At 35.8% G+C, this 16,783-nt stretch overlaps 1 protein-coding gene across 4 annotated transcripts in view; it reads left to right on the forward strand.

Moving 5' to 3' along the window:
• The window catches only part of LOC137634800 (armadillo repeat-containing protein 8-like), a 58,134-nt gene that overhangs the window by 26,803 nt on the left and 14,548 nt on the right, over positions 1-16,783 (forward strand). For 3 of the 4 annotated variants that reach the window (XM_068367347.1, XM_068367348.1, XM_068367345.1), the window contains exons 2-9: positions 1,017-1,090; positions 4,456-4,670; positions 9,015-9,217; positions 10,321-10,448; positions 13,085-13,283; positions 13,902-14,099; positions 14,908-15,150; positions 15,744-15,989. In XM_068367347.1, the coding sequence (XP_068223448.1) occupies positions 1,017-1,090; positions 4,456-4,670; positions 9,015-9,217; positions 10,321-10,448; positions 13,085-13,283; positions 13,902-14,099; positions 14,908-15,150; positions 15,744-15,989 (1,506 nt within the window). The remainder of the gene's footprint in view (positions 1-1,016; positions 1,091-4,455; positions 4,671-9,014; positions 9,218-10,320; positions 10,449-13,084; positions 13,284-13,901; positions 14,100-14,907; positions 15,151-15,743; positions 15,990-16,783) is intronic. The other variant, XM_068367346.1, reaches the window with a different exon arrangement.

A 16,783-nucleotide genomic window follows, 5' to 3' on the forward strand; every position in this document is an offset into this window, starting at 1 on the left:
ATCGTCTCCTCTCCTCACTCTTCAGCTTACACTACTTGGTTAACACCCCTCCACGTTGAGTTGAAGGAATTTAACTCAATTTTCCTTCTGGGACCCTAACCCTGCACCCTTCAGCGACGACGTGGAGAATACACGAGCACAAAGCTCAGTGACCTTCGCCCTTTGGGTTTTTTTGTTTGTTTCTCACAAACAGGGCTTCTTGGGTTCCTGAAATTTTCATTTCCGGCAAGATTCGAAGAACCCCCATTAAGATGGCCAGGTTTCTGCATCAAATCCATCACATTTGCTGGCATTCATCCATCATGAACGTACTCTCTTCATCTACACTTTGTTCCTACTACAGAAGGGCTTACAGGCTAGGTGCCTCAAGGACCGGGTTGCTGCTTAGGCTGCTACCACCACCCTGTTGTCCTGTATAGTACAGGACTACTCACGAACCGACTTTGCTTGGATAGGAACTGTGCTAATTAGGCAGTCTCCTGCAGCAAATCGTATCTCGGACGTGGTTGGGGAGGCAGATCCCTTTAATCAGTTCCTTTCCCTGTATCGGGAGGTACAATCCCATTGGGTTACTGCTCCACCCTCATTCTCTCATTCTTAGAAAACTGAATTCAGTGCTGTCTAACATGACAGCTATAGCAACTTAATTGCTATAATTCGGGTCGGCCCTAAATGGGTGACCGATAAGAACAGAGATTGTCGGCGTTTTGTGTACTCCCAGTCACAGTCGGCCTTTACGCTGGTAAACCTCACAGCAATTTTTGCTGTTGCTGCCAATGGTTTCAAAAACTCTACCACTTGTTGCTTGGAGATACTCTAAATTATAAGACTCGGGTTTGTATTCAAATGTTGTGATTTTACAGACTATCATTTTGTGTGAGAGGACATAAGGTAAATACTAGGAATGTTAACGTTTCTATAAAGTATCACTACTACTTTATATATTTCTCTTATGGATTTGTTAGGAACTTTTTTAATGAAGGGGAGTTTGTGAAGAAATTTTTGTTTTTTTTCAGGATGTGGAACATAGTAGGGCTTACATCGATCAACTTTACTCCAATGATAATCAGAAATGTTTTCAGGCAGTAAGGTGAGAAATTCATATAATATATACCAGTCTTGTATGATATTATGCTCAAGTAAGTAGAATATTTTATTATAAGGGTTTAAGCTTAATGGAAATATTGGACATTTTGTTAGGGTGTGGATGGGAGAAATTGCCTAACAATTCATTTATGATTTTAGATATGTGAAGCAGTCTTGTGGTCTGGTAATGTATATACTGTATAAAGAATAAAGTAGCTAAAGTTACCTACAGGTAATTTTGTTAATTTTATGACATTTTGTCACTTTTGTTTTGTTTTGGTAAAGGAGTTGAACTGGAAGTTTATATTCAACATTTTGAATCCTCTTGTTTAAATAACATTATAAAAGAGAGTAGTAAGATTGAAATAATTAGAATGATTTAAGCTAATGCTTTATATAGTAGTGATTTCTTAGCATCTCTATTTTTATCATTAAGTTGTGTATAAATTTTAGTTGTTTCTACAAGAATACAAACAAACTTCCTTTGATTAGGAAAATAGATAAAAGCGAATAAAAAGATGAAAGTTTTCAATAATTCCAAAACAAATTGATAGGCCAATTTGAATGAGCAACTGGAAATTACAATGTGGTTATCTGTATCTAGATTATGTTTAGATACAGTTAAAATTTTGTGTTAGTATTTTTTGGAAGTTACGGATTTCAATGAAATTGGGGTGTGGATTTTTTGAAGGTCAAATATACAACTGCAAATGTGATGATGATCTGGCTCCAGGTATAAATCCAGGATACAAAACAAAGTATGATTTATATTTTTGTTATCCATATGATATGAGACGAGTTATATACCTTACCGAGTGATTGGACTGGATTGGTGATAAGAATTTAGCAGACCTAGAGTTTGCTGATGATGCTGTCCTTGTTAGCAGCACAGCACAGGATTTGTAATGCTTGCTTACCAGAATGCATGAAATATCACATGAGGTTGGACTGAAGATAGGAGAAAGAAAGAGATGATGAGAATGGAGTATACAATGGAAGATGAAATATCCTTGGCAGGAGAAAGGATTAATGAGGTAGAATAATTCTAAGTACAGTATTTAGGAACTATGATCTCCAATACAGGGTCGTTAGAATTAGAGTTTAGTGAAAGATTGAAAAATGCCAATCAGACAATGGCTAGGTTAAGTGAAATTTTGAAATCAAATCACTTGAAATTACATATAAAAATCAGACTATATATCACTTTAGTGAGATCGGTGTTACTTTATGGACTTGAGTCATGGTATGACAATGAAACAATCTCCAATAGATTTATTAGATTTGAGAACAAAGCCCTCAGAAGGATTGTGGGAGTTAAATGGCAGGACAGGATTAGAAATGAAACTATAAGAGAGATTACTTAAGTGCCATATGTGGATGAGTTCATGATGAGGGGTAGATGGAGATGGTTTGGACATGCTCTTTGCACTCCCCAAGAGAGATTAGTTCACCAAACATTCAGTTGTGCTCCACATGGCACTATAAGAGTTGGAAGACCCAGACCTACATGGCTGAGGATTATGAAGTGTAAAGTTAGAGATGATGAATGGAGAAATATTGAATTAAAAGCTCAAGATAGAGACGACTGGTGAAATCTAACCGAGGCCCTTTGCGTCAATAGGCGTAGGATGAGATGATGATATGAACTTTGGGAACAGGATACAGTACAATAATACCCCTCTTTATATCAGTCGAGCATATGTCAGTACCGACCTTAGGTTACTCATCCTTAAGTACTAAATGCAATAATAAAATCCACTTTCCGTCTTTTTACCCAACGTTCCGTTATTTTACCCAAATGTACGTTAGTAACTGCATTGTACAATAACAATGAAATGCTGTGCAGAACTGTAATGTACTTCACATGGAAGCTTATCAATGTAGGTACAGTATCTAGTTTTCATAAAATAGCAAGTTGTAAGTACTTTTTGTGTTCAGTACCTATAGATCATCTTACAGGGCAAAACCCCGATCGGCATTAAAAATCGACCTAATTCCGAACTCTTAGAACCAATGAACAACGTGGGGTGAGGCATTACTTAATGTGATTTGTCACTACGAGAGAAAATATTATAAGGTCGAAAAAATGAGCAGTTCAGTTGAAACTCTGATCTGTTAATACTATTATTATTATTATGATAATGATGATGATCATGATCATTTACTGTGGTTTAAACATGCCATTGAGTTACAATAAGTAAGAAGACCAATAGGCATGACAAGGGGCTTGTTTATAGCCATTGGCTCTGTACTAGTAGTTTTGTGCCATTCAAAACACATTTATTCATACAATAAATAGCTACTTGATAGTAGTGCTGCATTGCAATATGCCTCGTGTCATTCCATTATTGCACATTACTTAACACTTTGTGAGAGTTGTAAGAAAAATTGTCTAAACTTTAAAGACTTTTAATTAAATTTACAGCTATCAGGATTTTATTGTGAATAATCTAATTACATTGGGGGTATAGTGCGGTCAGTGCACTTCACGTGGTGCTCTATAGTCATTATTTAAGGGTCTTAGCAACATTGGTTTGGCCCCTAGCTGTACTTACTTTATATTCTTATGCTCTCCCTCAGTTCCTTTTTCCCATCCATCTTGTTGTCTAACCTCTTTAGTTTTACTTCGTAGCTCAGCTGCTGAGTTACATTTGATGCTGAATTACCTCACAGGCCCTAGTGTTGTACTAAGTTCCAAAATTCATAAATCTATATCTGACCAGCGAGCTATTTTTCAAATTGAAGTACAAATACAAATTATTTTTAGTGTTGGTAATCTCTATTTAACATAAGAAATAAAATGAGTTAAGGGTGAGTTATTCTCTTGAAGTAAATTTTGTCTATCTATCTAGATACCAAGGCACTTCCCCAATTTTGGTGGGTAGCCGACATAAAAAAAAAAATGAAAAAAGGGGACCTTTCCTCTCTACGCTCCTCCCAGCCTGACAAACTGGTACTGCTAGGGTGCCACAGCCCACTCGCCCCCGTTATCCACCACAGATGAAGCTATATAAGCTGAATCCCCTACTGCTGCTACCTAGAGTGAAAATATGCGGAGTCTTAATTTATATAAACTTAAATTTCAAGAATATTTCTTTTAAGTACAAATGCAATACTTATGGAATGGTCCCTTTTACTTCATCTTTTCCAATTGGTATGCATCATTTATGAGATGATAATTAAGGATAGAGTTGGCCAGGTATGATAGACATACTTTCCTCAATGGAGATATATCTTATATACTAATGATAATTACTTAACTATATTTAGCATCCATTTTTCTGTTTTATGTTACAGTATCAATGGTTTGGACACATTTTTATTTTTATTTTGATGGATGTGATTGGTAATCTATTATCTCTCTTTCAGCGAACTGAAATTTGCAGTAATTGGCAGCGTGCGAGAGAAGGGATCAATCATCGAGCAGGGTATAGTAGTTCGACTCCTACAGATTCTGCAATCACAAGACATGGACATATTGCTTAAAACTGAAGTAGTAACTGTTCTCAACTCCTTAGCCAAGGGCTTACCTGAACATGCATCGTCTTTGGTACAGGCTGGTTTATTACCAGTGCTTTGGGAACGTAAGTTAAAAAGGATATTGGTTCTTATTGTTATATTGTAGATTGAAGAGATATTTGTTCCTATGTGAGTACAAACCTTCACTCTTTAATAGGAGTATGATTTTAGCAAAGCTGGAAGTCTGCTTTTAGAATTTATAATGAATTGGTGGTGGTAACTACTGGGTGACGGGTAAGCTCCGTCCACCCGACAGGCCACAGGACATAAGGTGATTTCCTCTACCTGCATCGGGAGAAGCTCTTCTCAGCTTCAGTGGTAAAAGTTATCGCTAGGCCTTTAGCCAAGTCTTCAGACTGAAGGGGTTAGACCTTTCCTTTTCTTGGGAGCTGTCTATGTTTATGAGGAACTTTGAATAGTCTTATCTTTCTTAGGAACTCAAACCCCCAACTTGAGAGGTCTCCCTAGTTCTCAGGTCCCTCCATGGGTCCCTGGAAGAACCTTTGAGACTGGCATCAGTTAGGGATCTGTCTGTCAAGACTTGGCCTCTCAAAGCAATTAGGCAAACTGCATGGCACGTTGTATATTATTTGGCATTCAGAGGGATGGAAGAAGGTTTTCTGTACCTTCGTTCTGGAGTTCATCGGAAAACCCCATAATCGAGCCATCCATGACTCCACGATTCCTTCTCCATCTTCCTAAAAGAAGCAACTAGAAATTAGAATAACTTGCTTGTGTGTCCTGTGAGGGCAATACGACACTATTTGAAGAGGACTCGACCTTCAGACTGCAGTACAATAGACTCATTCTCAGCACTTGTAGGATAAAGAAAAAGATTTCCATATCTCCTTTTGGCTTCTTTAAACCATGAGACAGGCATACCATGGAACTAACAAAGGAGCAAATGGAATTTCTCGAGCAAGTGTGCGTTAAGTAAGAGGTATTGGACCAACACTAGCCTTTAGGAAGAGCCTGTCAATGGTGCAAATTTGGAAGCCGGGCATCTGGAAATAACAAATGACCTTAAATGCCCATAGATCCTTGGATACTCTTTCCCTCAGGCTGGTGGTAGGTACGTAACAGGTTGTTTAGCGAACATAGCTCTCTCACAGGACAAGAAGCATCTGACCTAAGATAGTGGCTGCGATATACTGTATGTCTAGGATGAGAGATAAGAATATCTGGCCCTGTTTCCTCTTTTCTTTCCTCTTACGTGGGTTGCAGCAGTCATGCTATTATTTGTTGCATTGGATGTTTTATGCAGGTAAGCCTCCCAGCAGAGCAACTTTTCTGTGCAATTTTCCGTAGAAGCATCTCCCGAATCCTTCTTATGAGGGAGAGGATGGATTTAGTTGTATGTAAACCCACTTCTCTTTAATGACCATACATTTCAGACACCATATCGTTACAAAGATATTGGCTCTTCCATGGTCATCTATCAATTTTTGTGGTAGAAATCTAGCTTAACACCTTGGACACCCTTTTCCCAGGTTATTATTATTACTAATATCCAAGCTATAATCCTAGTTGGTGAAGTAGGATGCTATAAGCCCAAGGGCTCCAACAAGGAAAAATATCCCAGTGGGGAAGTAAATAAGGAAATAAATAAACTACACGAGAAGTAATGACTCTCTACAAAAGAATGGCTTATGCTCCTATTGATAAGTACAGTAAATAAGGACTGTCACAAGGTGAGCTGTAAGATACCCACACCATAACACGGGCACACACGCAAACATTAATTAACATAGAATATTTTAAGATCAGTAACAACGTTAAAATAGATCTCTCATATTTAAACAGTGAAGAGAGACATGTCAGCCTGTTCAACATAAAAATATTTGCTGCAAGTTTAAACTTATGAAGTTCAAATGAATCAAGTGCCGATTAGGAAGATCATTAGACAATCTGGTCATAGCTGGAATATAATTTCTAGAATACTATTTTAAGATCAGTAACAACGTTAAAATAGATCTCTCATTTAAACAGTGAAGAGAGACTTATGTCAGCCTGTTCAACATAAAAATATTTGCTGCAAGTTTGAACTTATGAAGTTCAAATGAATCAACTGCTGATTAGGAAGATCATTAGACAATCTGGTCAAAGCTGGAATATATCTTCTTAAATACTATGTAGTATTGAACCTTATGATGAAGAAGGCATGACTGTTAGAATTAACTGCATACCTAGTATTACGTGCAGTATGGTACTATCTGGGAAGATCTGAATGCAAAGGCTGGTCAGAGTTAGAAAAATCTCATACAAAATGCACAAAGAAGTAACAACGATGGTGCTTGAGAATGATATCTAGATCGGGAATAAGAAATTTAATAGACTGCAAGTTCTTGTCCATCAAATTGAAATGAGATTCAGCAGCTGAAGACAAAACTGTAGAACAATACATGAAACAAGGTAGAACGAATTAATTAAAACACTTTCAGAATAGATTGTTCACTAAAAATTTTAATAGGATCTTTATAAGTCAATCTTATGTGCAAATGAAGAGGAAACAGACCTAGTGGGTGTCTCAAAAGTGAATTTTCCATCAAAAATTACACTAAGAATTTTAAAAGAATTGTATAGAGATGAAGAGACATTATCAATGCTGAGATCTGGATGTTGAGGAGTCACTGTCCTCGACCAACTTACAATCAAACTTTGAGTTTTGTTAGGATTCAACTTCATGTTCCATAATTTGCACCAATTTTAATTAGATTTCTATTAAGGCATTCAGCAATGCTCGATCTATGTTCAGGAGATGGAATTAATGCAAAGAGAGTAGCTTCATCTGCATATGCAACAAGCTTATTTTCGAGGCCAAACCACAAATTGTGTATATAGTATGAAAAGTAATGGGCCAAGTTATCACATTCCTTTACTCACTATGGTGCCCACTAGCAACAACTTTTTGCAATTTATTACTGAAAAAGTCTTTAAAGATTATGAAAAACCCATCCACTACCAATTGTTTGAATTTGAAAACAAGGGCCTCATGATTAACAAAGTCAAAGGCATCACTAAATTCAGGGTTAATTTTATGAACTTGACCACAATTTTGGAGATTGTAAGAAGGGTATCAATCACGTGCTTCAAGGCCTTTACGAAAGCTAAATTCCAGACTAGGAACAGATGATTGCCTTCGGCATACCTATTTCGACGTTTTGTCAAAAAGACTTTCAAAACTAGATTATGTGGGAGTTATGGAAATCGGGTGGTAATTAGCTGGAGTAGAGCTACCACAAATGCATTTAGTAAATCGAGTAGCATTATAAATTCTCCAGCAAGTGCTAAAAGAGCCTCTCCTTGCTAACTTGCAGAAAATAGCAGACAACTTGGGTGGTAAGAAGTCAGCAGTCTTTATAAGAAACAAGAGAGAAATACCATTTGGATCTATACCTCCAGAAGCATTCAGGTCCATTAAGAGTTTTAATTTCATGGTACCCTAAAAAACTAAACTACTGTAGTTAGTTTAGCCTCAGGAAAACAGTAATGTGAAAGATTGTGTTTCTCATTTGTGTTTTGCTTACTGTCAAACACATCAGCCAAATGGGTTACCTTTTCCATTGAGCAGTGAGTGACATAGTCTTCTATTTTAAGTAAAGGAGAAACTGTTAAGTCTACACCAAAGAGTGCAGATTTAAGGTTAGCCCAAAACTTTTGTTCCTGGGTTGAACCAAACAGGGTTTCTTTTATGGTTAAATTGTATTCCTTTTCACTTGAAACGTAAACACTCTGAACAACAGCTCTTAGCTTAGTATACAGTTAGTTATTCCAAGTCGGATCTGGTCTGTTACCCTTCCAAAGATGATAAGCCTCCTGTTCCTTCAAAAAAGCACATCTAAAATCATCATTGAATCAGGGTTTATCTTTCCCTCTGTATTTTAGCACATAAGAAAGGACAGGCCTGTAAATTATGTTGACTAGGAAAAATACAAATTACTTAAAAAATTGTGATTTGTGATTTATGAAGTAAATTTTTGTGTGCAGTATTCATAAAAGCGTTTGGAGCAGGTCTCTTCAGAATTTGAATGACAGTGGTATTCTTCCTTTTGCATGAATATATGAATTTTTTTCATGTTCAATTGAAAAATTGCTCACTGCTTTCAATCCTTTAGATGGAATTTTTATCATATTGACATGTAAGAAATTATCTCATTCGGATTTTGAAAAATATGCTTTCAAATCACTGAGGGTTAATAGCTAATAGTAAAACAGTTTAAAGTACAGTATAACAAGAAGGTATCTATGATATGTAATGAATACTGAATGTACTGTTATATTAATTAGGAAGCTTGGATTCTTCCATTGTATAGCCAGTATATTGAAATATAAAAATGTATACCTGTAGCTCCAATAGTAATTTTATAGTGCAAAAATTGCACGGTTTATCATTTATATAATTTTTGCAGAGCTTGAAACTTGCGTTGGAGCCGGTGGAACCAACATCTACATACAGATGATTTTGTGTTGTTTGCGATCTGTATATAGACAAGGATGTGCACCTCCACCCCCAGCGTGGGACCACAAACTTCTTTCGACTCTTATTCAGCATGGTTATCATCCTCCAAGTAATCAAGAATGTGTTGCAAACATTCTTGCACATTCATGCAAGGTACTGTACTGTTTCCATGTTCCTTGCACAACGGACTTAATTCTCTTATACAACCGTAGATATTTTTTTTATGTTTTATATAAGTAGATTTGTTAAATCTTTTTATGGCTATTAGATATTTTTCCATTTACTCTGCAGAGCATTTCTCTCTTAACAGAATCCTCATAGCCAATTTACTGTGCGATGGAAACAAACTACTAAGCTATAAGAGTGAATTTCTTAAATTCAAAATGTGGATTATACACTTTCATTGTTTAAGAATACTGTACATCATATTAGAATGATGCTGAGAGATCCCATAATTATAAAAACCATCTTTTTTCTTTATTCATTTGTTACACAGCACATAGCAAGAGTATTGGCATGGACAGTTTCACCTATTCATAGAATAAGTGCCGGTAGATATATTCATTTTGTGGGAAGTTATGCTTGACCAATGATTCTTAGTGTTATAAGTTTTCAGTTCAAAATTTGCCGATTTATCAAATGCTGTTGGATAATTTCTTGGCAACCTTAGATTGGAGTAGAAAATGTTTTAGAAGACATTTGTTAATAACAGATGCTTTAGAAAATGTTTTAGAAGACATTTGTTAATAACAGGTGCTTTAGAAAATGTTTTAGAAGACATTTGTTAATAACAGATGCTTTAGAAAATGTTTTAGAAGACATTTGGTAATAACAGGTGCTTTAGAAAATGTTTTAGAAGACATTTGTTAATAACAGATGCTTTAGAAAATGTTTTAGAAGACATTTGTTAATAACAGATGCTTTAGAAAATGTTTTAGAAGACATTTGTTAACAGATGCTTTAGAAAATGTTTTAGTAGACATTTGTTAATAACAGATGCTTTTATACTTCAGTGTATCGAATAATTGTAAAAAAAAATTGTCTATATTTAGAATTGGGTTGATTATTGCAAGATTTTTCTTTTTATCAAGAATGAGTGATATGCTATTGTGGTTGTTGTTTATGTAATTTTTAGTTGTATGTTGCCAATAGTGGAAAGTTTGATGGAAGGAAAACTTATCCCACATAAATTTATAATTATAACTTTTCAATTAAGTTAGGAATCTATTTTCATGATCCACATATCCTTCTCTCAGCAGACTTGTGAACAACAACAGCAGTTAGTTGAAGCTGGTGGGGCAGAACTGATCGCTTGCATGTTGTGTTCACCAGTTACAAGAGTACAGCTCCCTGCCTTGCACTGCCTTGCTGCTATGTGTTACAAGTAAGTACAACCGGTAATCATTTCTTGCATACGTTGTGACATACTCGAATGTTATGAGTTTTGTAGATTGGGCCTCATAAGTTTCTAATTCAAGAGTAACTTTATTTAACTTGAATGCTACATTGTGACATACTTGAATGTTATGAGTTTTGTAGATTGGGCCTCATAAATTTCTAAATCAGAGTAACTTTATTTAACTTGAATGCTTTGTATATTCAAGTCAAATAACTCGTATAACAGTTCATATTCCTTCATTTATTCATTCCTCTCTCATATAGTGTAAAATTAAGTGATTAGTTGTGAAGAAAATATGCATTTTTTTATGCTGATATATTCAACCAATTATATATAACAAGTTTAGATTTTCTCTTGTTTTGAAAGAAATGTGAGTTGCCTTTGGCAATAGTAGTGTATTTAAGATTCTTAATTCGAATTAGGTTGTGCCTTTGTCAATTAATATTTTGGGATGTGAATCCCTTACAGAACGTCAAAGACGACATCATCAAAATTCATACTTTTTATCATTATTAAAATTTTTGTCACATTTCTGCCTTAGTGTTAAGACCTGAAATGTGTTCTCCTCTCCCTCATGTCTTGAGCATTTTGTCTGAAATCACATCAGTTCTAGATCTTTATACCTGTCCTTTTTCTTCATGATAATCTAAGCCTTTCTGCTGGTCTACACCTAGCTACTTCTATGTCTACTACAGTTCTGTACTTTTTTTACTTCACTACTCCCTTTTTAATCATATGGTCAAACCATCTCAACTCTTAGAAGTCTCAGTCTATGTTCCAGCCTATGGGACTATATCTCTTTGATTGATGACAACAGGGTTCAGGGTAACTCGGATTGTTCCCGAATGATATCTAGATTAACTTTTCCTTATCTACCTTTGTCGGAGAAGCTCTTGAGTCTCTGCGATGAAAGGTTGTCGCTCAGCCAGGAACTTGGTTTTCAAACTAGGGCTTAAACCTTTCCTTTTTGTTGGAATTATCAAGGTTTATGAGGAGCTTCGAATAGTTTTGATCTTCTCGGGAACGCAAGCTGCAAAGTGAAATGTATCTTGAGTCCTCAAGTCTGGCTGATCCTTCCTTGAAGCCAGAAAGAAACTGTTCTTAGCTCTCTTCTCTTTATTCCTTTTATAAAGTATCTTCATTTCTTTTTCTGACTGTACATGGATCCAAAAATGGGATGAACCCCTGAGGTGGGTGTCAGATAGGGGTCCTACTCTGAAGACTGTCTTCTACCAGCCTTTACCTCGGTGAAACGAGTGGGTGAGCAACATAGCTTGTCCTGTGTTACAAATCATCCTGAAGGATGGAAGAATGCCTTCTTCACCTCGGTTCAAGAGTTCATAACCAAGACCCAGAATCCAGCCATTCATGGCTTTGAGTACTTCTTCATCTTATCTCTACAAGATGTGACTAGCATGGATCAGAATGACTCTGTCCTGTGAAGACACTATAGTAAGACACTTCCTAAGAGAACTTAAAACTTCAAGCAGTGGTCCCAAATCTTTCTCAGGCCCTAAAGGAATAAAGAAAAAAGATATAAGAACACAGATTCTTTCTGGCTTTGTGAAATGATCAGTCAAACATTCTTATCCTGTAAGGGAGGAGACGGAAGGACCATTCCGAATTAGAGCACACGAAGTCAGAGTTATCAGATCTTCCATAGCTCTCAGGAGGACAACCTTCTCTGCTCACTACCTACAGGAGTATGCTCACTTGTCCCTGGACCCCTTTACCCTTGGCCCAACAGATTGTGTAGCGAACACAAGAAACTAATCATCCAAGATAGGGTTTGGGATGTAAGTCTAGAATGAGAGTTAAGATCAAGCGTTTTTTTTTTTTCCTTGCCTTTCTTGGGTGGAGCAGTTGTTCTTTTATGGGCTGGACTGGACTGATTGCTAGATGCTGTTAAACCGCATGATTGAGCAACTTTTCTTAACAGACAAGTTTTGTTAGAAGCTTAAGAGGGAGGATGGGCAACACGCGTGTAAATCTTTTCTCATAAATTACCGACACATATCTTCCACACTGATATAGGTTCTTTCATGACTGTCTACCAGTCACTTGTTCGAGACCTTACCTGATACCTACCACTTTTTCATGCCCAGGAAGTTAGGAGGTTAACATGTGTCACCACTTTCACTCTTGTACAGGACAAAGGTGTATTTATATTTCCCAGCTAAGTAGATGAGCCATTTTGGTTACAGGGACTTCCTCCCTCCAAAGGATGAGTCTCCTATTAAAGGGTGAGGGTTTGTATTCATGTACAGTAGGAACGCATAACAAATTTTTGAAGTAAATTGTATTTCTCGTAAGTACAGTATACAGTACAATCCTGAATCCTTCAAATTAAACATCCTGCCTTCACTTTGTAACTCTTAGCTTTAAAGTCAAATGGAGTGCTGATTGGCCTGTCAGGTGGGTTGGGCCTACCTTCTACCAGGCTGCAACTATAACTACCTCGTTAAAAGTTATAGTGGCCATTTCCAGCTTTGCTGTAATCATATTCCTACTAAAGGACTCAGGTTTTATATTTAGAAGAAATAAAAATTACTTCAAAAATTTCTGATTTGGATAATGCAGAGGAGATATAAACTACTGTATTTTTTCACTTTCCTCAACAGCAATGAGAGAGTATCTTCCATAGTTTCTACAAAGAGTTATGGTGGGAAAGCAGTTCCAGATTTGCTTGTGGGTTTGATGGCTCGAGATAGGCCGAGAGAGTTGCAGTTAGCAGCGGCCACATCTTTAACTTTCCTGCATCGAGCAGGAGCATTGTCAGCTGATGATCCAAAGATAATCTTTAAAACACTTCAGTGTTTGGTATGTATGATTTTCAGTCAATAACAGGTACAGCATTTATTGCTGTTCGATTTCAAATTGTTTACAGTAATTGGATTGTTTTTGGAACGAAAAAAGCATTGGTAATTATTGAGATCTAGATTGTTTATTCCAAATGATTAGATATAGAATTTTGTAAACTTTGCCTGGATTTTTTCCTTCCTGTGTGGTATCTAACCATGTTATAACTGATGTCACAGTTTGTGTTTATGCTTTCATTATGTTCTCAAACCTGAGTGTATTATATCAATCAGTTAGCTCTCCACAATCTTCAGATACAGGTATTATACTAAACACTTTAAGGGGTCTATAAAAATGTTGATAATATCGGAAGTATAAAATGAAATAAGGATATAATTTTTATAACATGAATAAATGTGAAATATAAAAGAATGCTGTGTTATACAAGGCAGGAACTTGTTAGTGAACCTAAGAAAAAAAAATATATACAGAGCTGCTATAATTTGTATTTACAATAAATGTTTCAAAATACGTTGGGGGGATCTTAGTAAGATTTTGTTATGGATTTATAAACAGTAAAATTTTGTTATGGATTTATAAACAGTAAAGATAAAAACTCATAGACCTTTACCTTGACAGGTGAGGATGTGTAGACGAGACAGAGATGTGTGGGAACGTGTAGAAGCAGCGAACACATTAGCCTACCTAACGGAAGTTAGTACCGAACTTCAAAGAACAGCAGCGATGACAGATCATCTAATCCTCACAATGAATGATTATCTCAAAGATCCTGTGTGTGGAACAAATGTTACACAGCCTGTGTGTGTGTCACCAATTGTAAGTACAGTAAAACTTTTTTATTATACGAATACTTTTTAACCTTGAAATTTTTCTGTTCAATTAGGAATGTTCTTTTAACTCTATACTTGATATTAGACAAATGATCTGTTGTTATCTCTATGAAATTCACCTGGTGTTCATAGTGCTTCTCTCTCAAAGCTGTTTAAATGCCAACATATACACTAAAATGAAAATACCTCATGTTTCCTTTTCTTGCAAAATCCCCCCCCCCCCTGTTAAGTATAAAGTTAATCTGGTAGTTGATGGCAACTATCTAGGCCTGGGTACGTCTTTTTACTTGTTGAATTTGCAAGATTAAGACTTTTCTTTGCGCCAATAGGCGTAGGAGGAGTTGATGATCCAGATTGTAAGTTTTGTTTGTTTTATGTCCCTAAAGGCAATTTCTCTCTAATTTATATCAAAATCTTAGGAATTTTTATTTTGATTGGTGCAAATCAAGGAATGTTACAGTAGCAAGAATTAGTTTTGATGGTTGTTGATTTTTTACTTCCTTTTGTGAAAAAGAAATGATCTATTGAGGCTATAAAAAAGATTAAGAGGTCTATGTTTATTACTCCACACAAACTTATTGCCATCAACTGCTAGATTAACTTGGTTCTTAGCTAGAGAGGTAGATATTGCAAGGAAAGAAAAAAGGAAATTGGAACTTTTAAATTTTTTTTGGTAGATACAGTATTAGCATTTAAACAGCTTTGAGAAGGAAGCACAATAAATATCAGATGAGTATAGAAATAAATTTCATTAATAAAATCCCATATTTACTTCATATATTTAATCCTTACAGTCAAGCAGACAGTATGACAATCCAAGTACGTGGCCAGAGCTTATGTTAGAAGCAGCGCTTAGAGTTTATGCATCACTAGGTGCAAATGATGAGGATATTCGACAGAAGGTTATCAAAACAGAAGGCTTGATGAACACTATGGTTACGGCTTTGTCAGCCGCATCTCCTCCAGTCCAGCTAGCAGCTGTTAGATGCCTTCATTCCCTTTCAAGATCAGTACATACTCTCAGGACAACCTTTCAGGTACCATATCAGATTTCATGGTTTGTTAATGTTTTATGAAATCATGGAGCTGTTTTTTGATTTGTTATTATCTTCAATGTGGAGTACAAGTGAATGAATGAGTGAATACTTGTTGTTCAGTATTTTCCATAGTTGAGAAGTCAAAGGCTACGAATTGAGGAAAACAAGTAGTAGAGTAACATTTTGTAAATACTGTAGGGGTTAAGCTTTTCAAAAGAATAAGTGAAATGATTGTAATAGGAAGAAAACTTAATATTTTTTTATAAAGTATCTTCATTTCATTTTCTGACTTTACATCAATATTGATATGTAACTGTAGATCTAAAAATAAGATGGTATAGATTGAATGTACTACAGTATACAGTACTACACATGAAGCCAGATAGCCAAGTTTGATATTGTCATTTTGATTTTAAGCTTGATGAACAAAAAAGTTTTTTCAACTCATAATTGAACTTTACTTAGTTATTTTTTCTTTAATTTCCCAAGCATAAGTAACTAAGCTTTAACTCATGGATAGCCAAGCTTAATTGATGATTATAGTTTTGCATGGTACACTATTTCCAACTTAACTACCACTTATTTCATTGCAGGATCATGTTGTTTGGAGGCCTCTTATGACTGTCTTGAAAACCTCTAGCAGTGAAGAATTAGTGAAAGTTGCTTCATCAACGTTATGTAATTTACTTTTGGAATTTTCACCTGCCAAAGAGCAAATATTAGATCAAGGCGCTGTGGAATTTCTGTGTGGGCTCACAAGAAGACCACATCCTGGTCTTAGACTCAATGCTGTTTGGGCTCTCATGAACATGGCTTTTCAGGCTGAACACAGAGTAAAGGTACTACAAAATAATACTTTTTTTTGTTTGCATTTTTAGGGATAGAATTTATTGCTTGTAGCTACTAAAAGTAGCTAGAATGTGTGGAGTTGTGAAAAAGGCTAACTTTTATAAGGTAGATGATATTTTCTTTATGTGCTCTGTAGTGGGTTACTGCTTATAATTTAGGCTGTTTGTAGATTGAATAAAAGATTTTTTGACCGTCACTAACTGACCAATAAATTCTCCAGAAACATGTAAAAACGTTCCTGACTCGTACTATGTGGGTCAGGAGTTCGAGCCCCAATAATAGAATGATAATTTTCAAATGCATTGTATTTTTAAGAATTTGAATAGGAGGTATGAAATATTCTCTGTTTTTGATTATTTTAAACATTAATACAGTAAAAATACGAAGTTTAGTACAGTGGAACCTCTACATACGAATTTAATCCGTTCCAGAACCAACTTCGGATGTAGAAAATGTTCGGATGTCGAAACGAATTTTCCCATAAGAATACATTGAAATAGGATTAATCCGTGGCTGAGCCCAAAAACCTATGATAACTTCTTAATAACTTACTACACATAATTTTCCCATGAGAATAATGAACACTAAATTAGATAATAGACATGTAAATAAGAAGAATAGACATGTAAATAAGAAGAATTAGCAAAAAATGATAAATAAGAAACGGGTTTTTAGCGTCACTTTACCTTAGAAACTCCAGCACAGGTGTTGTTAGTCTTGCTACGCAGAGAGGAGACGGACGGGCGGCGAGGAGGTAGAGAGGTTAACTACGATAAACATACAC

This window comes from Palaemon carinicauda, chromosome 45, assembly GCF_036898095.1.
Source record: "Palaemon carinicauda isolate YSFRI2023 chromosome 45, ASM3689809v2, whole genome shotgun sequence".
NCBI lineage: Eukaryota > Metazoa > Arthropoda > Malacostraca > Decapoda > Palaemonidae > Palaemon > Palaemon carinicauda.